This window comes from Anopheles arabiensis, chromosome 3 (assembly GCF_016920715.1).
Source record: "Anopheles arabiensis isolate DONGOLA chromosome 3, AaraD3, whole genome shotgun sequence".
In the NCBI taxonomy this organism is placed as follows: domain Eukaryota; kingdom Metazoa; phylum Arthropoda; class Insecta; order Diptera; family Culicidae; genus Anopheles; species Anopheles arabiensis.
Window position 1 is genome coordinate 50,216,028 of NC_053518.1, and position 25,979 is coordinate 50,242,006.

Sequence of the window (25,979 nt, forward strand, 5' to 3'; positions counted from 1 at the left end):
GGATTATATAGACTTGTTCAGCGAGTTGTAGATTCGTTCAGGCATATAATAGTGTTGTGGACAGAACCAGCATCGCGCGACATTGCCACTCTGGGTTGTTCGCTATAAGCGACAACCGTTGACGTTGGTAGCCATCAGCGATACAGGCGCGGCCATCGCGATCGTGTCGCAGGACACGAAGCCGGGACGACGACCCGAGAAAACGAGAGTGTCACTTCAAGTCGGATGATCAAGCGGTTAGGTGCATGCGTGCGGTTGGGGAGGTGTTTTATATATGAACCAAGAATTACATGTAAATCGTATGAATATTGTAATTGTATGAATATAGTGTTAAACTAAAGTGCACGGCGTAACCCGTTATTTTATTTCCCGTGCTTTATACGGAAAGAACATAAAAGTGGCGACGAGATTTACCTTATCATTGAGTCGAGCCCGCGATATATATTGAAGAAAAAAAAAACACCATCGTGTTTTCCCCCCATGCTAACCGTATTAAAAACAGAAAAACTCATCGTTGAGCCTTAAGTGTTACAAGTGCAAAAGAAAATAACGTTTTAAACGCTTCATCAGTGAGAGCAGGAACATTTTCGTGTACGAAGCAGTAAAAAAAAAGAGTAATAAACGACAACAACGTTAAGCTCCTCATCATTGGGTTGAGCAAAAAGTTCGTGTACAGTGCGTTTTATTTATTTTGTATTTGTTGAGGATTATTGCTATTTTAATAAGTGTTTAAAAAAAAAATGAACATCAGTGGTGATGAAGAACGACGTTCTAGTGGAGTTTTTAATGTTCAGCCATCGATCGCACCACACCCGTCACAAAATGGTTCTGGAGAACCGCCATTGCAACAACCTCCATTGCAAACGCCGCCATCGCCCCTAACGGAAAATTCTTCGATGATGCAGATTCTGAAACTCATGCAGCAGCAAATGACGCAGCAGCAGAATATTTTGGCACAGCTGATGCAGCACCAAGGATCGGGGTCAGGCCAAAATTCACTCACATCGCCCGAACAAATTCTGGATTCACTATGCAGCCATTTAAAGGAGTTTAACTATGATGCTGAAGCTGGATCGACATTCGCAGCATGGTACAGCCGATATGAGGATTTGTTCGAGAAAGATGCAGCCCGCTTGAGCGACGAAGCGAAAGTGCGCCTTCTTATGCGCAAACTGGGAACCCTCGAACACGATCGGTATGTCAATTTTATTTTACCAAAATATTCACGTGATTTTTCTTTGTCAGAAACAGTCATCAAACTCACGGACTTGTTCGGCACCAAGGAGTCCCTGTTACATAGACGCTTCAAATGTCTAAATACGTGCAAAGGGAAATCTGAGGACTATTTAGCGTATGCTTGTCGCATTAACCGAGGGGTTATTAACTTTGAGCTCGGGAAGCTTTCTGAGGAACAGCTCAAATGCCTCGTATTTGTCTGCGGATTGAAGGATGATTGCGAAGTGGAAATCAGGCAAAGATTGCTATCCCGAATTGAGGAACGTCCTGAAACTACATTAGAACAAGTTACGGCAGAATGTCAGCGCATCATCAATCTGAGACGCGACAGCGCTATGATTGAGCGTGACACGTCAGAACAAGTATACGCAGTACAACAAAGACGGTTTCAGTACCATCGTTCCTATCCCTCTAGTAAACTGTCATCTTCAAGAGACCCCCGCCATCCGTGTTGGCTGTGCGGAGCATTACATTGGTCTCGTAACTGCACATATCGTACTTATAAATGCACTGCGTGTGGTAAAATAGGGCACAAGGAAGGGTTCTGTAACACGAAGGCCAGTTTAACACGCAACAATTTTAATAACCCTTTCGATCAACATCAAACGAGTACTAGAACTGTTACTGTCAACGTGCACAGCGTCCAGCAGAGGAGGAAATATGTGCCACTCAACATCAATGGCAAAAGTCTAAGACTACAGCTAGACACCGCTTCCGACATCACAGTCATCGGTAAAAACGTATGGAAGCACATTGGAGCACCACCACTATCACCGTCATCAGTTGACGCTAAGACAGCATCAGGAGGAGAGCTACCAATAATCGGAGAGTTTAATGCAAACATCATCATCGGAGAGAAGCAGCGTCGAGAAACGATATATGTGTCTCAAGCGGATTTGAGACTACTGGGCACGGATTTAGTCGAGGCATTTTCTTTGTGGTCAGTGCCTATTGACCAGATATGCAACGTCATTCATACATCGAGTGTTAAGGATTTGGAACAACGATTTCCCGGCCTTTTTGGAGCTGGTATGGGTCTATGTACAAAAGGAAACGTTAATCTGCAACTGAAGGAGCATTGCCGTCCAGTTTTCTGCCCTAAGCGTCCAGTTGCGTACGCAATGCTGGACGCAGTTGATAAAGAGCTCGACAGGTTGCAGCAATTGGGAGTAATCACACCGGTAGACTATTCTGATTGGGCTGCGCCGATTGTTGTGGTACGGAAAGCAAACGGCTAAATCAGGATCTGTGGAGATTACTCGACCGGGCTTAATGGAGCATTGCATCCCCAGGAGTATCCGCTTCCGTTACCAGCAGATATATTCGCCAAACTAGGTAATTGTACTCATTTTACGCAAATTGATTTAACGGATGCTTTCCTTCAGGTCGAAATCGCAGAGCAGAGCCGGAGTCTCTTGACGATCAACACACACAAAGGGTTGTATTCCTACAACAGACTGCCACCGGGTATCAAGGTAGCCCCCGCTGCATTCCAACAACTGATGGACAAGATGCTTGTTGGTCTACGTGGCGTCTCCAGCTATATGGACGACATCATTGTCGGAGGTAGGAATCAAGAAGAGCACGATGAAACTCTGCTTCAAACCCTAGGTCGTATTCAGGAGTACGGTTTTACAATCCGTGTCGATAAATGCTCGTTCAATAAGTCACAAATAAGATATCTAGGGCACATAATAGATAGAAACGGCATCAGTCCCGATCCATCCAAAGTAGAAGCGATCATTAATCTGCCAGCACCGTCAGACGTCAGCGAAGTACGATCATTTCTTGGGGCGATTAATTACTATGGTCGTTTCATCCCAAATCTGCGTAATCTACGATACCCACTAGATGCATTGTTGAAGGAAGGGAAACAATTTGATTGGTCAGCAGAGTGCCAGAAGGTCTTCGAAAAGTTCAAAACTATATTATCGTCAAACCTAGCGTTAACCCACTACGATCCACGATTCGAGATAATAGTATCAGCTGATGCGTCTTCTGTTGGTCTAGGAGCAACCTTAAGTCACAGGATGCCCGACGGTACTATGAAAGTTGTGCAACATGCATCAAGATCGCTTACAAAAGCCGAGCAAGGATATAGTCAGATCGATCGGGAAGGGTTATCAATCATTTTTGCGGTAACCAAATTCCACAAAATGATATTTGGTCGACATTTTCGCCTTCAAACAGACCACAGGCCTCTTTTGAGAATATTTGGTAACAAGAAAGGAATACCTGTTTACACTGCTAACAGATTGCAGCGTTTTGCCCTAACCCTTCTAATGTACGATTTTCAAATCGAATATATTTCCACGGAAAATTTTGGCAATGCCGACATATTATCACGACTAATAAGCAAGCACAACAAGCCAGATGAAGATTATATTATAGCTAATTTGGAATTGGAGAGGGATGTAAAGTCAGTCGTCATCAGTAATATTTCATCCTTACCAATTAGCTTCATGGAGATCGCCAAACAGACACTAAAAGATCCCATTTTATGCAAAGTATTTCATTTTATACAAAAGGGCTGGCCCCAAAATACTACTTATGCAGGAGAATTATCACGATTTTATGCGAGAAGAGAAGCCCTATCAGCAGTAGAAAATTGTATTTTATTCGGAGAGAGAGTCGTAATTCCAAATATCCTGCAACAAAGATGCCTTAGGCAATTTCACCGTGGACACCCTGGCATTCAAAGAATGAAATCGTTAGCTCGTAGCTACGTATACTGGCCTTCAATAGATAGTGATATAAGCGAATGCGTAGCTTCTTGCGAGAAATGTCAAACTGCAGCGAAAACACCAGCACATTCACCTCATGTTCCTTGGCCTAAATCGTCATCTCCATGGCAGAGAGTTCATATCGATTATGCAGGCCCAGTAGAGGGAGATTATTTCCTTATAATCGTAGATGCTTACTCCAAATGGCCAGAGGTTATTAAAACATCAAGTACTACTGCTTCAGCGACCATAGCAATTTTAAGAGGAATATTTGCACGTTTTGGCATTCCAGTTACACTGGTGAGTGATAATGGGACGCAATTTACAAGCGGAATTTTTGCAGATTTTTGCACAAGTAATGGCATACAACATTTAAGAACGGCACCTTTTCATCCGCAATCTAACGGCCAAGCTGAGAGGTTCGTAGATACGTTCAAGAGAGCAATGAAAAAGATTTGTTCAGATGATACTTCGCTTCCTGAGGCAATAGATTTATTTTTGCAAACATATCGATCCACTCCAAACCCAGCCATTGATGAAAACAAATCACCAGCCGAGGTCATGTTAGGGCGTCAAATGCGCACATGTTTTGACTTGTTGCGGCCCACTGCTATTTCCAATGAGCCTAGAGTACCGGATAATATGAGGGTTTTGCATTGTGGAGAACTGGTATACGTCAAAACGTTTTATAGAAACAATTGGAAATGGGAGCCTGCAATTGTAACAAAGAGATGCGGTAGCGTTATGTACGAGGTTAAAACTAGTTTCCAGCGTATACTTCGTAGGCATATAAACCAAATGCGCAGGCGTTCTGTAAGCTTCCATTAATCAAATCGTCCTTCACAACCCATGGCGTTGGATGTACTCTTGGGAACGTGGAATGTACAGCCAAGAACATCACCGATATCCAGCGACGTAAATCAGTGTACGCCATTGCTATCGTCTGTGTCGTCACCCAATTCTAAGCCAGCATCGTTCGCGTCTTCACCGTCATCGTCACCATCGTCTACATTATTATCTACGTCTGAGTCAGCATCGTCCACGTCCTCACCGTCATCGTCATCATCGTTGTATGATTCGTCTTCAGTGTACACATCATGTTCACCGACACCTGCAGAAGAATCTCCTGTCCTGTTAGCTGATAACAGTTCTGCCGAGCAATTGGAAGATGATAATGAGGGAACGCAGCTGGTACAAGCACCACGTCGATCTTCTAGAAATAAAAGACCTCCACGTTGGTTGAATCAGTACCAGCTATCTTAACAGGGGGAGATGTTGTGGACAGAACCAGCATCGCGCGACATTGCCACTCTGGGTTGTTCGCTATAAGCGACAACCGTTGACGTTGGTAGCCATCAGCGATACAGGCGCGGCCATCGCGATCGTGTCGCAGGACACGAAGCCGGGACGACGACCCGAGAAAACGAGAGTATCACTTCAAGTCGGATGATCAAGCGGTTAGGTGCATGCGTGCGGTTGGGGAGGTGTTTTATATATGAACCAAGAATTACATGTAAATCGTATGAATATTGTAATTGCATGAATATAGTGTGAAACTAAAGTGCACGGCGTAACCCGTTATTTTATTTCCCGTGCTTTATACGGAAAGAACATAAAAAATAGACTCTTTCAGCGAGATATAGAATTGTTCGGAAGTAGGCGTTGACATGTTCAGCGATTCTGTAGAGCTGTCATTTATTTTGTTTACACACTGTGCCGCAGGGTTCAATTTTTCATTTTTAAAAGTCCTAAAAGTAGCTAATAATCATTCTCCAAGCTGTTTAATACATAAATTAGTTGAAAAAAGCATATTTTTTTGAAAACCTTTTGTTTACCTTCTGATGAGAATGATCCAACTTGCAGTTCAAGGGGTACGAAAGTGACAGCTCTACAGTATAACCAAACATGTCTACACCTACTTCCGAACAATTCTATATCGCGCTGAAAGAGTCTATTATATGCCTGAACGAATCTACAACTCGATGAACATGTCTATATAATCCTCGAAAACCCTGTAAAGTTTAGTTGATCATTAAAACAACTTTGATTTCCTTTTTCTCTGCTTGTAAATGTAACCATATAAAAATAAAAAAATAAAATAGGGTGTACATTTTTGCAGCATAACATCGATATTTAAAAACATACTGCACCTCGGGCGTGCGAAAGAATCACCGCACGCGTTCAGTTCATTTCACTGAGCGAACTGGACCGCACCTGATCTTTAAAAAGAATCATTTTTCCCATGACTACTGGGAACGGAATGTGACCTCCCCCTCTTTCCGACGAATACAACGGACCTCGCCCACTTTCCGTTGACCGCAACAGCAGTAGCGGGGCGTCATGCGACCTCGCCCTTTCTCACTGTTCTACGACGGCTGCAGCGGAGCGGCATGGTATATAGATGTATGTGTGTTTCTTTCGCGCCTTTTCACTCTTGACACCAAGGAAGCGTTGAACCATTTCGGCTGTCATTACATTTGTGGGTTGCGTTTGATCAGTTGTGTTCGCTTGTATTAACACCAAAAGCTAAAACCAAATTATTTTCAAAATGTCGAATATGAAACGTGCTAGGAAGACAGGAAATATGTATCATCGGGCGAATAAATATTCGATATTGAGTCCATCACGCCAAGACCAGCAGAAGGCAAGCTCAAGTCGACACAGTAAGTGGTGTATGCCTATAAAAAAAGTTTAATAAATTACCAGCAATTCCTAAGTGATAATGTTTATTGAAACTTGCAGACGTAGAGGAATTTAGTGCCGCATATGAATGGCAAAATGAATATGATGATGCAATGGAGGATGGCCATCAGGATACCGTGCAGCACGATGAAGGGGATTCTGTGCAGGATGGCGATGCAAACTTCACGGATGATAGCGATGTCGAAGCTGGTAGTGCGTTAAATATTGATAATATGTCTATAGAGGATGGGATACGATATTGGGCACTATCGAATAATCAAACCCATCAATCGATAAATATGATGCTGCTTCTGTTAAAAAAAAAACAGGCGTGAAAGTACCGGCATCTGCCAAAACGCTGCTTAAAACTAAACGAAATCCATCATCGGAAATAAAGGATATCGATGGTGGAAAATTTTGGTATCGAGGATTCAGAAGTTGCCTATTAAATTACTTCCGGTAAGTAGATACACACCATTTTTTTTTACTTGATCGAATTACAGCTCATCATTATCTCCTTTTATTTGCAGATCAGTAAAGGTACCGACTAATTGTATTACTTTAACATTGTCGATTGATGGATTGCCTCTACATAATTATGCAATTTTGGCCGACATTGTTCAAAATCGAAGAACTCCCACAAGCTCCAGTTATGGCAGCCGCAATTTTTTGTGGATTTCAGAAACCAAACAATATAGAAGAGTTTCTTCGACCAGCCGTTGATGAGCTAAACCTTCTAATGGCGAATGGTATCATCATTAACGGAAAGAAAGTTGTTGTGAAAATGCGTGCTATTGTTGCAGATACTCCTGCCAGAGCTTTTATTAAAGGTATTGAAAACATGTTAAAAAGTATTTAGTGTTTATAGGGTGTTAACTCGGAGGATAATTTCGGATAAAGTCTTGCGCGTTTCTTTCTGTTTTCTAAGCTACCAATAATTACCAATCTTGTAACGACGATTTGCCAGAGAAGAAGAGGATGAAAAAGCCTTTTCGCCATCTATTTATTAAATCTAAACCGCTAGTGATGTCAGCGTAAACAAGCTCAAAAAATGAACGGATTTGTTCCGCTCCGCTCCGAACTGCTCGACTCCAGCAGTTGCTCCAACATAGGGTTTTATAAACAGACACATCTGATAATGAACAACATTCTATATTTTTGCAGGTGTAAAAGGGCATACCTGCTATAACGCCTGTTTAAAATGCACCGTTGAAGGGAATCATAGCGAGGCTGGACACACCATCGTTTATGCAAATGATTCAAATGTAAGAAAACGAACAAATGAAAAATTCCGTAAATATGAATATCCAGGACATTAAATAACAACAACACCCCTATGTCAATTGAATAACTTTGACATAGTGCAGCATGTAACCATTTCAGATCTGTTGCACTTGTTTCATCTAGGGATAATGAAGCGATTAATTATAGGATGGCGTGATGGAAAGCTAGGCAAGAGAGCATGGTCCCAAGAGCAATGCCAAAAGATATCCGCTGCTTTATTAAAGATTAATCTTCCTTCGGAAATGCATCGCAAATTACGTTCCATAAAATATGCGAATTTTTGGAAAGGAGTAGAGTTTGGATATTTTTTAAAGTACGCGGGACTTGTTGTATTGAATCCAAATTTGCCTAATGAGTTGTATAACCATTTTATGTTGCTATTTTGTGCTGTAACATTGCTTTCGTCAAATGTTTACAAGACGAAGTGGAAGGTGGCTGGGCAACTGCTAGACAAATTTGTGAAAGATTTTGGAACTTTGTATGGTGAACGTTATATTAGCAGCAATGTTCACAACCTACGACATGTTCTTGAAGAAAATGAGCATTTTGAATCGTTGTGGTCTATTTCCACGTATGTTTTCGAAAATTATTTACAGTTTGCTGCGAAGCGGGTGGAAAAATGTAGAACAGGCCATAAATCGACTGTACGAAATGGATGAAATGAACATGCAGCATGCATCAACTCAATCCAATAGCATTTATCCAACTGTAAAGCAGCGTGGTAATGTTTCAACACTTAACATTAATTCTAATTTTCTACTACAGAATAACACCCGAAATGGCTGGTTCTTGAAAAAGAACGATCACATAGTGAAGTTCCAAAGTGCCACAAAAGAATATTTGAATGGTAGCGAGAGTATTCGTATTACTGGTAAAAAGATAAATGTGAAAGGCTTAGTTTTCAACGAGCCATTTGAGTCAAGCGAAATTTTTGTTTTCAAAGGATGCGTTAATACGTTATCTGAAACATGTGAAGACTTCGGGTTAAATGATATTAAATGCAAATTTGTAACATTGCCCACATCGCGAAAAGAGGAATTAATTTTTGTTCCTGTAATACATACGCTTGTTGAATAAAATAAAAACATAACAAATAAAGTGAAACCTTTCTTTTATTAATTTTAATTCACGTCTTAAATTTTTATACAACGTATTACGTATGAAAATAAAGGTAAGTTTTCGTTTTATCCACAGTTCTTATAAAGTTATAAATTCACTATGATTTTTTTAATAATTATAACCAAACATTTTTAGTCAATTTGGATGACGTACAACGTATTTAAAATACTAATTTATAACGTAAAAATAAAATCATCCATGATTATTACTATTACGTTTTGCGGTATGGCTTGACGTTCGCTTCGTATTGTCAATATGTATACGTTCAGCAGCATGTCTTAATTTTTTTGTAAGTATAAAGCAACATAATTAATAGTCGGTGTTAATGAATTTGAACTCCCTATTTCTACAAATAATTGTAAAATATTATATAATATAAAATAATATAATATAAATAAAATAATATAAATAATATAAAATATATATTCTTATAATTACGTAAACCTGTTTTAGTTACTGTTGTGACCGCACAAATGAAACGTAAACACGGTGTGTACGGCACAAACAGAATATGTATTTTAACAACTAATCTTTGGTATGTGTAATACAACAAACGCACGCAATGCGGGGAGAGGACGACTGATCTCTCTCGCGCCGCGATCCTCACTGAGGACGTCACAGGATGACAGCCTTACTGTCAACAGTGAGCCCTCAGGATGAGGCAGCGGTCTGTCCACAACAGTTACATTACATGTTTTGCTTATACCGGACCAATTCATTGGCGCAAAGAATGATTTTGTAAATAATAAATCTATCGCATCGTGTAAACGATTATCCACATCATTGCGTGTGATTTGCAGTTGCATCCATCTAACTACCTTTCGCTTGAAATCTGAATCATTATTTAGTTTAACATCGAAGGTTTTCAATTCTTCTTCAGAATTAATCTGATTCACTTCAAATTCCGTCCTGGGAAGTAAACCTTCGCGAGGATGAGTCATCGTAATCAGTTCTTCTGATATGAATCTAGAACGTACTGTATTCTTTAAAACGATATCCATTTTGGTGTCCATTTGGTCCATGCGGTTATTGATCACCTTTAAATTTTCTTTGATTTCATCGTTTTTTTTTTTTCATTAATCTGAGCAGTTAAAGACACAAAACTCGTCAAACATTACGCGTAAGTCCTCAAGTTCCTTGTACGCAAGAGGAGTAGAAATTTTTCTTTTTTTGTGTGCTGAAAATAGAAACAAAAATAAATAAAACGTATTTGAGCGACACTTGTTAATACTTGCCAGTAGGATTATTGACGACTATCTGGTGTTCATATTTTGAGGTATCATTATTGGTAGCTATAAAAAATTAAATGTTAAAGTCATAAGTACAATCATAAGAATTTGTTTTCATGTAACTTGCGATATACCTGCTTCTAAACTTGTGTCGTTTGTTAAAAACGTCGAATTAATATTGAGTTCTGAAAAAAAATAACATACCAATTCTTATTGATGTAGGGGAAGGTAGGTAAAGACGGACACGTTAAGGGAAATGTTAAAAATCTAGGGATATATAAGTGCAACGACCATGAAAATGTGCATACATTATCTTACACTCATGTTTTATCAGAAAATGTGTTTAAATTTTTAAGTTTCCATCGATTTTTGCGTTTTTTTCATGAATGAAAAACATGTTTTTTTCGTGCAGTTTTGAAATGTTCGGGTAAGACGGACACCTGATATGGGAAAGATGGACACCATGAAGGGTAAGATGGACACCTGTAGAAAAGGTTAGAAAGTGAAGAGTTTTACAGTATTTTAACAAATTCTAACGCTTTCCACGTCCTGGTACGTTTATAAACCAATTCTTGGTCTATTGCAACGGCGATTCATTCAGCCATTAATTTTGGAATTGTAAACGGCGCTTGTAATATATCGTAGAATGCAGCATCTAAAGCATAATTGACATATCGTGAAACTAACGTTGCTCCAGCTTACAGAACAACAGCCTAGAACTTCCTTTTAGGAAATAACTCCACAAAAAGTCCACGACCTCAGTATTTATAAGGGACTTGTTAATAGTTTAATCCATTTTCCACCATGTCAAAATTTAACATTGGATTTTTGTAATCCCATAGAATTTCTCATCTATTCCTGAACAATGTCGTATAAATGCATCATCTTTTTATTGCTTAAAGTTGTCCAAGTCGTGAGAAGATATTGGATTTCGTGAAGCGCCTCATCAGCTTCGAGCGAGTAATAGCATAACGAATGGCTACTATTTTGACCGGTGTTTCATTTCTCGCTTATTTCAATACTTTCTCTAGTTACTGATTGATTTATAGCATCAGAATACCCTTATTTAAGGTATTTGAAGAAATATATTCATCACCAATTGATATAAGAAGTAAAAACATCAATAAATTCGGTGTCCATCTTTCCCTACAACAAGGTGTCCGTCTTTCCCGCTTTGGTGTCTGTTACGAACAGAGTTGAGCGGCACTGACAGTGTAGGATGGTTAGAGCTATGCCATAGGTTTGAGAGATCGGAAGCGTGAAATATTAGCGAAGGATAATCGGCCAAAACGATAGAAAAAGGTTTGATGGAAACGGAATGGCGGTAAACCGAAAGATTATAAATAGGAGCGAATGCTATACGAACGTTCTTTTCGGATCGAATCTCTGGGTAAATAGATTTTAATTTTGGCGCTCGCCTCAAGCTGCCTAAAATAAGTCTACGGCTTGCAGAAGTTTGAACAACATCCGAAAGCAGTTATAACATTCCAAAATTAAATCTGTAGTTGTGAAGAAACCCGTAGAGTATTTGTTTGTGAGTGCAGTTCAACGGAAAATGTTCGGTGTTACGTCCATCCAGCAGAAGGAAACCCGAGAGGTTGCCAGTTCGGTGGTGAGGCAGGAGAGTGGCCAAGTTGAAGCGGTCGTGCCGCGAAGCAACAAAGTCGTTGGTGGAATGGCGAGCGGAGGTTTTCCGACTGCGGAAGGGTTATTGAACACGGAATCGAGCACGGCACAGCCGAACGGCCCACGGAACGAGGAGGATTTGCGGAGGATCACCGTTGCCCAACTCAATGGCGGAGTGCATTGCGACGCCAGAGGAGTCAGTTTTGTTGATTGAAGAGGAGTTAGCAGAAAGTCATGTGACGGAAAAACGCACCGCCGTTCCTACGGCACACCATTCTCGGCGTGCCGAGATTTTAAGAAAGAGAGTTGAAGTGGAGAAGCAGCAGTTGAAGTTGAGACAGATGGAACTGGAGTTGATAGAGCTTGAAGATGCAGGCTACACAGAAGCCAGTGAGCGCGATGGCGCAGCGCAACGGGTTAAAGCAGAAGAATGGCTGTCCGCTACCGATCACTGCGGCGCAAACTCGGCTCCGGGTATGGTACCCCCTACTCCATGTTTCGCTAGCACCGCCAACCCACCACGAATGTTATATCAGGATCATCCCCAGGTTCCTGATTATATTACCAGGAGAAAGTACCATGATGAGGCTCATAGAAGAACTTCATTCCAAATGCCGCCGAGTTATCGCTCTAGAACTTACGCTGGCACCACCATATATTCAAGCGCTAACCTCACACAATCGCAAATTTCGGCCCGACAAGGTGCTTTTGGAAAAGTACTACCGGTATTCAGTGGTGCGGTGGAAGAGTGGCCGATGTTCATTCGGATGTTTGAGCTATCGACGGAGTTATGTAGTTTTTCGGAGGCAGAACCCAAGCGACAAAATCGACATGCTTTCTAGCTCTCTCAGGTTTACTGATCTATTGGGTAGAATGAGAAAGCATGTCGATTTTGTTACATGGGAAAACTTACTACGGCTTCAGCGAGCGTTGATCGGAGAGGCTAAAGAAAGTGTTGGACATTTGCTGCTATTGTCCGATGGGCTGAATGAAGTGATGGAAACGCTGGAGGTGCAGTTCGGTCGTCCCGACCAGATCATCGAAGCGACGGTTGAGAAAGTGAGAAGAATGCCGGCTCCTAATCCTGGTTGTTTAAGGTCCCTTGCGAAATTTGGGTTTTCTGTGCGAAATATGTGCGCGACAATAGAGGCTCTCAAACTACCCGAATATGCATACGATGTTGCACTACTACGTGAGCTCGTTTCGAAACTACCATCGGAAGCCGCACTTGATTGGGCACGGTACAAACGGCAGCTGCGGTTTGTAAGTTTGTCAGAATTTGGGCACTGGATTAGTCAATTGGCACGCGACGCTAGCGACGCTATCGTAGACCCTCCTAGTCGTAACGCAAACGAGCAGCGGATTAGTACGGGAAGGCGGCAGCCATCTTAAGACTTTCGTTCACAAAATCATCAAGCGTCTCGTCAGCCTCCTCGAATTCACCCACCAGCGATTCGTGCACCTCAAACCGCCTACTGGAACACACACACGACAGTTGGCAATTCGATACGGTCACCACAAACGTCATCGGGAGAAGGTTCATCGGGCGTACAAATCTAGTGCAAGTTGTGCAAAGGAACGTGTCAATCTTTATCTAACTGCAGTGCGTTTATGCAGTTTTCGGTAGCAGCACGCAGAGCGTTCGTTCACTCAAGGCAACTTTGCATGAAGTGTCTAGTTGCCCACCAGACACCTTGTCTTATAACTGCTCTTTGCGGAATGGATGGGTGCGAAGCTGTGCACCATGCTCTGTTACACGACGGTGTTCCGGTACAGGCGCTCAGGTCATCAGTGGAACTATCAAATGCATCATGAAAGTAATGCAGTGTATATTGCATCAAGTTGGGTACCTGCCTCAAAAGATCCAAAAATATTGGAAACAAAAGACATGAGGTTAGTTGAAGTAGACCTACCAGGCACAAACCCATGCTGTTTAGGGCTAATAGCGGAACTACAACTATGAAATATGGTTGGAAAGATACATAGCTCAAAAGTTTTGGCTGTGGCACATGTTTGGGTTATCCCACGATAATTAGAGACAATGCTACGGCATCCTTTTTTGTGTACCGGAAAAAGCCAACAGGATTTCCAAAGAGCAGGAAAGATCCCGAGAGAAAGTGAAAGGTTGAAAATTTTAGCAAGCAATTTATTAAAACTGAGGCAGGAATGCCATCTGGACCAGAAGTAAAAGAACCCAAATAACACCTGTACAACTGTTTCAGAACTAACCGAAATATCAGAGAGATTTATTAAGTTCTCTGGCGTGTAGAGTAGCCCACCCTCGATAAGGTTAGGGTCACTAACCGGTGGCTCAAACATTTGGGAAAAATGAGCAGAGAAGAGTTCACAAATCTCAACAGGAGTATAGGCAGTTAGAGAATCAAGTACCATTTCATTAGGTAACGTATTGCACCCTCTTCGTACCCTAACAAATCACCAGAAGGATGCTGCATCAGAACGGAAACGCGATTGCAGTCTACTCGAATAGACCTCAAAACGAGCCCTGTTGTACAATCGATGCGCAGAGGCAGCGTACTTAAATAAACGAAAGTTGTATGCAGATCGGTTCAGACGATACCTGCTAAGATATTTCATACGATCCTTTTTCAGGTTGCGAAGAGTACGATTGGACCAGGGAGGATTAGGAGGGGATCGAAAAATAGGTGTACATGAAAGGAGTGCAGAGGTTAACAAAGTATTAAACGATTAGACAGCCTCGTCGACCGATGTACATTGATAAAAAAAGACCAGTCGGAACGAGATAGAATAGAATTACACCTTTTTCCATCTACGTTCGAATCTCGTGCCATTTGCATCGAATCGCAAACTGCCTGCTTCGAATCGCATGCCACTACGATTGAATGCGTGCAACCATAGTTGATTCGCGTGCCAGTACGGTTGAATCACGTTCCATTTTGGTCGAATCATGTGCCACTACGATCGAATCGTGTGCCGCTACCATTGGGTTTCTGAAAGCAAGAGCATAGTAAACGGTTTGTTTACGTTTGAAAGCTGTTTCTTTCTTCGCCGACGGCATTTAGTTTGTAAAATACTAATAAAAGGGAATTCTCTGAATATAGGTAAATCACGAATATTGGTTCAAACCATGGATTTTACCATCAACAACGAACACCGAATATACACCTGTTTCCAGCTACGTTCGAATCGCAAACCGCCTGCTTCGAATCGCTTGCCACTACGATCGAATGCGTGCATCCCCAGTTGAATCGCGTGCCAGTACGGTTGAATCGCGTTCCACTATGGTCGAATCATATGCCACTACGATCGAATCGTGTGCCGCTACCATAGGATTTCTGAAAGCAAGAGCATAGTAAACTGTTTGTTTACGTTTGAAAGCTGTTTCTTTCTTCGCCGACGGCATTTCGTTTGTAAAATACTAATAAAAGGGAATTATTCTCTGATTATAGGCAAACCCCACAAATATTGGTTCAAACCATGGATTTTACCATCAACAACGAACACCGAATATTAGTTGAAAACAAGGATTTTACCATCAACAAGGGACCACGATATTCGTTGATAACAAGGATTTTACGTGTAATCAGTGAATAATTACCTTTTATTAGAATTTTACAAACGAATTGCCATTGGCGACGAAAGAAGCAGCTTTCAAACGCAAACAAACAGTTTGCTATGCCCTACCTTTCAGAAATCCAATGGTAGCGGCATACGATTCGATCGTAGTGGCACAGGATTCGACCGTAGTGGAACGCGATTCAACCATGGTTGCACGCATTCGATCGTAGTGGCATGCGATTCGAAGCAGGCGGTTTTCGATTCGATGCAAATGGCACGAGATTCGAACGTAGATGGAAACAGGTGTAAGTTGAAAACAAGGATTTTACCATCAACAAAGGACCATGGTTTGAACCAATATTCGTGATTCACCTATAATCAGAGAATTCCCTTTTATTAGTATTTTACAAACTAAATGCCGTCGGCGAAGAAAGAAACAGCTTTCAAACGTAAACAAACCGTTTACTATGCTCTTGCTTTCAGAAACCCAATGGTAGCGGCACACGATTCGATCGTAGTGGCATATGATTCGACCAAAGTGGAACGCGATTCGACCGTACTGGCACGCGATTCAACCATGGTTGCACGCATTCAATCGTAGTGGCATGCGATTCGAAGCAGGCAGTTTGCGATTCGATGCAAATGGCACGAGATTCGAACGTAGATGGAAACAGGTGTAAGTTTACGATAGTCTGTGAGACGAAAATTATAACGAACTGTTGCGTCCAGCAACAAAGCTCTTTCTTTCGCGAAGTAAAAGTTGAAACTTCAGTTTTCTTAATTCACTTCAACTGTATTAAAAAATTCACTGAACTTACTTCTCTTGGCGCGATGATAGAAAGAGGTCGATTTTCGTCTTCGTGCCCGTTTTAAAACTTCGCGCAAACCCGTTCATCCGAAGCTCCTTTGGGATGAACCTTTCCTACTCTCTCTATTTCGCCCGTGTTTGCTTCGCCTGTGCTACCTGTCCCTCTCTATCACTTTACCACAACGCAGCTGTCAAACTAGAACCGCTGTTGATAAACAACACGAACACTAAATGAATTAGGAGCAGAAGGCAATACATTCCTAACCCTGCTAGCCCTAAATAAAGAAGTCGGTAACACAATTTATAGAGCAGGATGATGGGCATCCTGGGGCAGGAGCAGTGACGAAGCAGAATACACAGAACAACAAGCAGCAGCAGCAGAGTTGGAGAGCACCAGGTCCAGATAATGATTTAAATGGTTATGCACCCCGTTCAGCTGATAGAGTTCATGCAAATTTATCTTATCCAAAAAGCAGGAATAGGATGAATTCGAAGATATATGTGGCACATAATGTCTTATACGTAAAGATGAATCTGACCTTACTGCGGCTGCAGGCGACCACTCTAACGCAGGTTGACTGAAGTCGCCAAGAATGATAAGATCATCATTCGGTTTCATGTGCATGTATGCTTCGCTGATAAAAGCAGAAAGGGATTCTAAATAATTGCGGTCGCTGCTCAAGTACAGTGGCACATAAACAATCCCCACATAAAGACCTACTACGATCGCAACGGTATATATTTTAGGAATCACTATCCAGGACCATGTTGGATGGAATCGATTCATTTAACCAGGTTTCAGTAAGGGCAAGCATTTCACATCCTGATTCATTCGCAGAAAGGAGCAATTCATTATATTTGGTGCGAAGGCCTCGAACATTTTGGTGGTCAGCGGTTCGTACTGCTGAGATTGGTTTGTGATTGAAGCCCAACCTCCGGTGATAACTGAGGCGGTGTGGGAGGAAACTCCAGTTGCATAGCCTCTAGGATCTCGGTCATCTGGAATAGTGATTGAATCCCGCGCTGTGGGGATGGCGATCGATGTTCCAAAAAATGATCCGGATGAGCGGTAGTTTTTGGCACAGCAGAAGAGCAATTTGCACTGTTTGAACGATGCGAAGTAAGCACAGAAGGGTCAAATCGGTCCCTATCATGTATACGTTGCTTTCTAGGCCGCGATCAACAAACTCACGAAGAGTAAGTGAAACTGGCCAAATAGTAGATTGAAGCGCGAGATCCTTAAGTGATTTAGGAATACCCAAGCTCCACAGATTAAGCTTAAACGACTGGAAAATTGAATATCCATAGAAAGAAAATGAAAGCTCCACAGCTTCATTGGTTTGATCAATAGATGGCGTATTAAAACTGATTATTATATTGCTATCCTTTTCTGGCAATGTGTTTCGACAAGTTTCATCTTATCATCAACCTATATAGCCTTCTAACTTTCTGAGCAAAAATCTATATGAATGATCGCGTGGTCAGATACGTGGGTACAGTATCGGACAAAAAGATAGAACCCTGGTGTTTTCAACGCACCGTGCACTTGTTTTGCCACGTTACTTGTGTTTGTGTGTGTGTATGTGTGTGTGTGTGTGTGTGTGTGTGTGTGTAGTAGTAGTAGTAGTAGTGGTAGTAGTAGAAAGAGAGTGTGCTTTTTAATGTGTATTTGCAAGTGCGCGGGTTTGTGTCTGAAAACCGTAGCTTGCCATGATGTCATATTGCGTTGAAAGTATTCTGATAATGTGTGTTATCATGTGAAACATCGTGCGTTTACACTTGGATACAAACTAAAGACACACACACACACACACACACACACTCAAATCTCACTTGCTTCAGTGCTGGTGGTTTCCGTTGGAGTTTAGTATTTAAACAATCGTATCGCCGTTCTAGTTCTAGCGATGCAAAACTTCAATGCGAAACCATACAACAGTACAGAGGAAATGAGAAAGCTTTCCTCCAAGCGAGGAAGCTCAACTGGTTGGGTATCCCAAAAACAGATGGCGCCACCAGCTTTTTTGCTATTTTTAGAATACATGAGTCGTTTGCCGTCTGCTAAACGAAGCCTTTCTATATTCCGTTTAGGTAGAGTGCTTGAGTCGTTTAGAAGCCGTTTAGTGGTCGTTTAGTGGATTTGTGGCACTTGGGTACTCACTTTAAATGGCATAAAGGACATCGAATCAAGGTTCGCACCCTTTTTCGTGAGACGGTAAACATCAATATTGTCAGTTGGTAGCACAGCTTTAAGCCACACACGCATATCATCAGCGGAGACATGCGATTTGATGTACGTGAAGTATAACCATACTTTCTCAGCTATGCCAGTGGAATCATGGTTCACAACAGGATCAGAAGATGATTGTGTATTTGTTCGGCAGTTTCCAGCACTAATATCACTAGTCGGCTTAGTACGATGATTGTAGTGGTTGCAGTGCATCATCAGCGGGCCTACCAATAAATAATCAGAATCTACGTAGGTGTGACGTGCAGATAGGTGAACGCACTTTTGAAGTCGTCCCACAATTCACCTATCTGGGATCAAAGGTCAGCAACGACAATAGCATGGAAGCTGAGTTGCGCGCAAGGATGCTGGCTGCCAACCGGTCATTCTACAGCCTGAAAAATCAGTTCATCTCAAAGAACCTGTCGCGACGGACGAAGCTGGGACTATATAGTACCTATATAGTACCAGTGCTCACATACGCCTCTGAGACATGGACACTGTCCAAATCTGACGAAACCCTCTTAGCCGCGTTCGAGAGGAAGATGCTCAGAAGGATACTTGGCCCCGTATGTGTCGAAGGACAATGGAGGAGCCGCTATAATGACGAGCTATACGAGATGTACGGCGACCTCACTGTCGTACAGCGTATCAAGCTCGCCAGGCTCCGGTGGGCTGACCATGTTGTACGCATGGAAACGGACGCCCCAGCCCGTAAAGTCTTTTTAAGCCGTCCACAAGGACAGAGGAGGCGTGGTAGGCCCAGACCCCTTGAGGTGGCCAGATGGCGTGGAGGCGTCCGCCATTAAGGCCAGGATAACGGACTGGCAGACGAAGGCACGAGACCGTGAGCGGTTTCGGACACTCCTGAGGCAGGCCAAGACCGCAAAGCGGTTGTAGCGCTGTATAATTTAGTAAGTAAGTAAGATTAAGATCCTGTCTCAGATCCTGTTCTGCAGACTTGCATCCTTTGCTATAAATTTCGTCGGCTACCAAACAACTATTTGTTGGAGGCAAATCCACCACTGATCAAATGTTCACTCTTGGGCCGATTCTCCAGAAGTGTCGAGAATGTCAGATCCCAACACATAACCCGTTTATCGACTTCAGGCGGCCTACAAAATCATAGCCCGGAATGAGCTATAGAACTACTTACCTGGGAAGTCGATCCGGATGTAAGAAGTCACCATGAACAAAGTGCAATCCAAGGAGATAGTATCGAACTTGATGTCGGAATCGTTCGAATCGCACAGGGTACTATCTACTCTTCAATATCGCCCTGGAATGTGTCATTTGAAGGATGTGGCTAGACAACGACATCCGTGGCACGAGCCAGCTCGAATTCCATAGCTGATTTAAAGCTGTTTAACGAAAAATCGTTCCGATGTCATATTTTGTGGGTGTTTAAGAGATGAAACGGTACTTGGTGGAACCATACAGGTTTTTAAGAAACACACGATACTCTTTGGAACTTTGCGGCTGATTAGTACTATCTGTAGGGTTGACGATGGAACTTTAAGGATTTTTAAGAATGTGTACCGAACTTGGTGAAACTTTGTAGCTTTTTAATGCATGACATCGGTACAAGGTGGCTCTTGTCAAAGTGTCTGACAATTGAGTGAAGTGATGTTGATTGTACAGTAAATTATGTGAAATTTTATGTAATTCATCAATACAAAGGATTAAAAAATATACTTATGTGCTTAAACGAAACAAATCTTGTTGTTTATTTCATCGATGTTGCTTGCTTGAAAATAAAACACAAAGAAAAATAATCCCTGGCGTTGTGACAAAAGGAAGCTGCTTGAGCGCTATTTGAAAGACCCATCTGGAACTTTGATGTTGTTCATCTACTAAAAAAGGCGAATTCAAGCAGGGATCTTTAGCATGCCAAAATTAGCTGCTTAAACTACTAGAGTCATTTTGCTGTGAAAATTTTGTAAAGTACTGAACAATGTTGTATGTTGTGTTATGTTGTGTATGTTTTATATTTTGTATTTTTTTTTTCAAAAAAATCTGTCAACTTTGAAAAGCTATAGCTAAAAAAGGTAGCGAGTTGAACCAATCTATGCACAGTTATAGAAACTGCACTAGTTTGTTTAATTTTCAATATTGCATCGAAATTGAATTGCGCATTCAAAAGTTATAAACTTCCAAAGTAGCTGGCTACCAGGGTAGCCCGGTTGCCTGGAATATGATGTTGTTTTGGTAGCCAGTAACAGGATTTAATGTGTCCTGCAGTCAGTAAATACGTCTAAGGCAGGGGTCTCCAAACTTTTTAGTTGGCGGACTCCATTGCTTCACAAATAACTTTGTTGAGGATCATTATGGCGTTACCGTTAGAATTAATGAATGTTCAAATCTTGTTTTGATTAGAAAATACTTACTGCTTTCATGTTCAAGTGTTTACAGCTTTCTTTTATTGAACTAAAATCATGTTTTGAATGATTAGTAAAAAAATAAGCTATTTATTTTAACATTTACAAAGTCATTACGGGCCACATTACAGGCTCTTGAGGGCCGCATGCGGCCCGTGGGCCGTAATTTGGAGACCCCTGGTCTAAGGTTCTGTTACGAAAACCTGCAACCGGTTCGAAATTAACTAGTTGACAAAAAAATCACATTGAAAAACCAAATGTACAACGAAAGCCATAACTTATTTTGAGTATAAATAAAACCATTTCCGATCATGGCAGGTCAGATTCGTTCGGACTTCCAAGATAGGACGTTACGCTTTCTAAAAATTCGTGTACCAACTTATTTCAAGAGTTAAATTATGTCCCCCTACCCAAGGTAAGGCTTCTCAACACCAACATTTCGAGTGAGGGAAATTCCTTCCGGGTTTCGATGATCGCCTGGACGATCAAATGCCGGGTTCAATGCCTGCGCCTACACGCGTGGTCCAAAACAGCCGAAGTCATACAAAATCATGAAAAAGTCTGCGCCCTTTTGTTCCGGTGCCCTCGTGAAGTTTACCGAGTCGAACCGAATAGTTGTGTTCGAGAAACATGTGTGCGTATCAGGTAGCAGCATTTGTACTGCTTACCTGCCGTATGCCGCTGTGATACCGAGCGTGACGCATAGACAACGCATCAAAAGGACATGTGTAGCTGTGAGGAAATTTTTCTGTGTCTCTTTTGCCTTGTCCTTGCCTTTAGATCCTGATGAGTGAAGCATGTACACCTTTCGTGTACGTTCGTGGTATAAGCTCTGTCTCTCTCATGTTAATGGTGAAGATAGAATCGTATGCCATCGGCTCTGCATTCGGGCGTGGGCAGGCCCGTGGACGCCGTCTGTTCGGACGCAATGGAAGCATCCACACGTGAGGTCCAAAACAACCGAAGTCATACAAAATCGTGAGAAGTATGAGAAGATATAATCGCATGCTATCGGCTCTGCATTCGGGCATGGGCAGACCCGTGGGCGACGTCTGTACGCGGGCAATCAGTCCGCTTCGAACAGTTCGTTCAACCCGGCTCATGTCAGTTAAAACTGACTCCCCGCTAAAAACGGTGCTCAACCGCCTCGCGCACGTTCGGTCACATTTCAATTTCACAAAACCCAACGGTCAAAAGCCGAAGATTTTATATTGACCTTTCACTTTTTCTATCTGTCTCTCGCTCTAATTTGAGCGATTTTCCCCTGATGAGTGTCCCCGAGCCTCCTCGTGTGGTTGTTGTTGTTGGAAGTTGAAGCCGAAACCCCCTCGTGCGCTGCCAAAATCAGCGAAGAACGAAATCGAGTGGCTCAAGCGAAAGAACGAAAAAATGATGAACGAGTGTGCTGTGACAATAACACACACACACGCACAAGGCGACACCCGAAATCTGGTGCGATACCGGCTTTCAGTGGAGCAAGTACACACATGCACACATTTGGCCACACCAGCGCTCTGTTCTAGTGCAGGTAGTTTTCTGCAGTCCACGGTGATACTACACACAGCCACGCACTTGGCGATACACGCTGTGTGGTGCGGTGCGGTGGACGTTCAGAATTCAGTGGTGCAAATACACACATGCATACACTTGGCGACACACGCTCTGCTGTGCGGTGAGATTTGTGTTCTGTGTCCAGTGGTGCAAATACACACACACGCACTTGGCTACACACGCAGTACGGCGCGGTTGGCTTGGCAGAAGCGCATACACACATTCACGCAGTAGGCTTCACTTTCAGTCCAGTGAGGTTGGTGCTTGTGTGGTGTTGCAGCTCTTGGTGGTCAGCGGATAAACCCCGTAAAAATGGAGATCATTCTAATTTAAGGTAAGTAAAAGTGATTAAAATTATCAACCAACATCCCCCCTTCTAATTAATATAATTTTTCTTCCATTTCATGTGTGTTTCACGGCGAACGGAGACAACAAAACCTGTGGCTGTGTCGTAGTGTTCGAAATGGTGGCCCGTACAGTGTAACGAAAGGAACTAGGCGCAACAGCGAGGAAGAGCTGAATGTGTTGTGACGATTTTGTGATTTTATTCACTGTGCGAGTGTGGAAAGTGTGTGTTGAATTGCGTTGAATGTGCGTTAATGTGAAATTAAGTTCAGTGTTCGCAGTGCATATGTTTTTGATTTTTGTGAAACTTGTTAGATTAATGTTATTAAATTCAATAAATAGAATTGTTGTGATATAATTCTGTGCACTGTATCATTTCGGAAAGAAATCCTGGCAAAAAAGGGGGAGGGGGCTATTTTAACGAAGGGTCGTGCCGAACTCCGTTCGGGTTTTGCTTCGGCTTCGGGTTTGCTTCGGCTTCGGGACCCGACGGATCGGTTGAATAATTTCGCCAACTCAGCTTCAAAGCCAGCTTCGATCTCAGCGGATCTCTGAGTGCTGGTGACCGGTGGGAACCCAACCACACAGCGTGTATCGCCAAGTGCGTGGCTGTGTGTAGTATCACCGTGGACTGCAGATAACTACCTGCACTAGAACAGAGCGCTGGTGTGGCCACATGTGTGCATGTGTGTGTGTACTTGCTCCACTGAAAGCCGGTATCGCACCAAATTTCGGGTGTCGCCTTGTGCGTGCGTGTGTGCTATTGTCACAGCACACTCGTTCATCATTTTTTCGTTCTTTCGCTTGAGCCACTCGATTTCGTTCTTCGCTGATTTTAGCAGCTCACGAGGGGGTTTCGGCTTCAACTTCCAACAACAACAACCACACGAGGAGGCTCGGGGACACTCATCAGGGGAAAATCGCTCAAATTAGAGCGAGAGACAGATAGAAAAAGTGAAAGGTCAATATAAAATCTTCGGCTTTTGACCGATGGGAAGCGATCTCTGAGTGTTGGTGCTCGGTGGGAATGAACTATCAGTCGTCATCGATCGTTCATTAGAAACTGTACCTGAGTCTCTGATTAATATCAATTTAAACGCTCTGGACAGAAGTGCATGTGCAGTGTATGTTCCACTAAAGTTCAAAAAGCTGGCATTAAACATTAACAAAACTTGTTACATTATGGCCGCGGGGCCATGGGGATTCTCAACGCTCATTTTCTCAAGCACTCATGAGTGCTTTTGAGAAAACCTCGTTCTCAGCGTTTGTCGAATCGGAACAAAATCGGTTTTGAGAATCTTTGAGAATCTTTGAGAAAGTTGACGATGCAGCGATCGGCTAACTGAAATATGGAGAATTGCGCTATTTGTTTATCGGAAATCACTTTGGAAAATGTATTCAATGTTTATAATTGAAAACGTTAAAAAAATATGCGATTAAAAACTGTTTTTCTATTTAAAGCTCTAAATAAAGCTTGAGTGTCTATATCAGTTTCTCAGAGTGAGAAAAACTGACGACGGCCACGGGCTTGAGTCTGAGAACAAGTTTTGAGTGCTTGAGAAACTTAAATGAGTGCTTGAGAACGTTTTCTCAGCTTGAGAAAGCCCCGTGGCCCCACGGCCTATGATGTCTGCGGGTGTACTGGACGAACCTCCCTCTATCGTAATAAATTCTGAATGAATCGAAAGAGTTGAACAGGCTAAATACCTAGGGGTAATCTTAGGTGACAGGTTAACGCTCACATTGACTGGGTTATCACTAAAGTGGCAAAGAAGTGTGATCTCGACTTCTTTGGGAAAATTCACCTCTATAGAACATTGGTATCGCCACACTTTGACTTTTGCTCGTCCATTCTATTTCTTGGCAACAAGGGGCAAATTAAAAGGCTTCAACGGTTACAAAACCGCATTACCAGGTTAGTTCTGGCCCAAGCGGAAATTTTCGGACGATAACTCATACACTCTCATAATTTGACAAGCAATATATGACTGTATGTGTGGTTCTTCCATTCGAACCATTTCGCTCTCCAAGCCAAGCGTTGAAGCAGGTTATGTGTATTTCTTTTTGACTATTATGTTTAGTTTGCATTTAAATCAGTTGTGTTCTTTGGTATCGTATCATTCATATAAACACCAACAATGTAAAAACTATTTAGCCTCAAAATGTCTAAAGCTAGACGTGCAATGAAGATAGCAAATATGCCATTGCACGCGGTTGTGGTTAAGTGCCGAAAAAAGTCTGAATCTCGTACACTGTTTCGTTTGTCAAATCGTGCACGAAATGTCAATCGAAAACACAGCCGAAAAGTGATATTTTCATTCGCTTGGGGGGTGCAGTCGACGTACGCCGACCATTATAATGCTAGATATTCCTCAATGGATGTCGGATTGGGATTGGGATTGGGATTGGGATTGGGATTGGGATTGGGATTGGGATTAAGTCGAAAGCCGGCATAAAATACAACGCAATGCCAACAGATAATATTTTGGTACGTGAAACGTTCCACATAGACACAATTTATTTATAAAACAATCAGCATTTGTATGCCTCCTAATATGTTATATTTTTTAATCGTTGTTGCTTTATTTATTATTTACGTTTCTTAGCGCGTAACACCTAGCTGATATTTCGATATTCGATTTTTTTGTTCGATTATTGTTTTTTTTTCATAACATGCTTTTACAAAACATTGCTTGCACATCAAACATTCAAAGCACATACATACGTAATACTAGTTTATGCAATGTTTCACATTTTTTTTAAATCTGTTAAACTTTTTAAACACATTTTAAATAATCTACCCTTTGTTATTCTGTTTTATTATGATGAAAACACGTAAAATCGTTTTTCACTTAGCTTTCCTGAAAAACTGACAACCATACGTGGAATATCACTTCCTAGTTAACCTTTTTTTAATGGCATCATTATAATTCGAATTATAAGATATAAGATAAGTTCGAATCAGACTCGTTGTCGCATTGAATGTTGCTTATCTGCCAAACCTTGTAATTAAAAAAAAAGAACAGGTCCTGTATTTGATTAACGAACTCACTAACTTTAATACACGACAGCATCTCAATTATCTCATTCTTTATATGAGTGGATTGTGTTCAGGATGTTACGAATTGATCATTTATACTTCACCGATTACTGCTGGCCGTACATACTCTTTTGGGAAAAATCCAACCTAAAAATATGAACAAAATAAAAGTATGCAATCATGCGAATAATTTTGCA

At 41.9% G+C, this 25,979-nt stretch overlaps 2 protein-coding genes and 1 long non-coding RNA gene across 4 annotated transcripts in view; 1 reads left to right on the top strand and 2 right to left on the bottom strand.

Moving 5' to 3' along the window:
- Positions 1-740: 740 nt before the first annotated feature.
- On the top strand, positions 741-5,493 carry LOC120901037 (uncharacterized protein K02A2.6-like). The gene is given in 2 exon segments (XM_040308742.1): positions 741-1,195; positions 1,877-5,493. Coding segments are annotated over 2 exon segments (3,366 nt in total). The 3' UTR covers positions 4,788-5,493.
- A 4,613-nt stretch (positions 5,494-10,106) lies between these two features.
- LOC120900647 lies at positions 10,107-10,502 on the bottom strand. The gene is made up of 2 exons (XR_005739230.1): positions 10,408-10,502; positions 10,107-10,336 (listed from the first exon to the last, which is right to left on the bottom strand). It is a non-coding gene; the product is annotated as an uncharacterized LOC120900647 (long non-coding RNA).
- Positions 10,503-25,225: 14,723 nt separating this feature from the next.
- LOC120900637 (protein vav) overlaps positions 25,226-25,979 on the bottom strand; it is a 59,958-nt gene continuing 59,204 nt past the window's right edge. The window contains exon 14 of one of the 2 annotated variants that reach the window (XM_040307916.1): positions 25,226-25,929. In XM_040307916.1, the coding sequence (XP_040163850.1) occupies positions 25,876-25,929 (54 nt within the window). In that variant the 3' untranslated portion in view covers positions 25,226-25,875. The remainder of the gene's footprint in view (positions 25,930-25,979) is intronic. The other variant, XM_040307917.1, reaches the window with a different exon arrangement.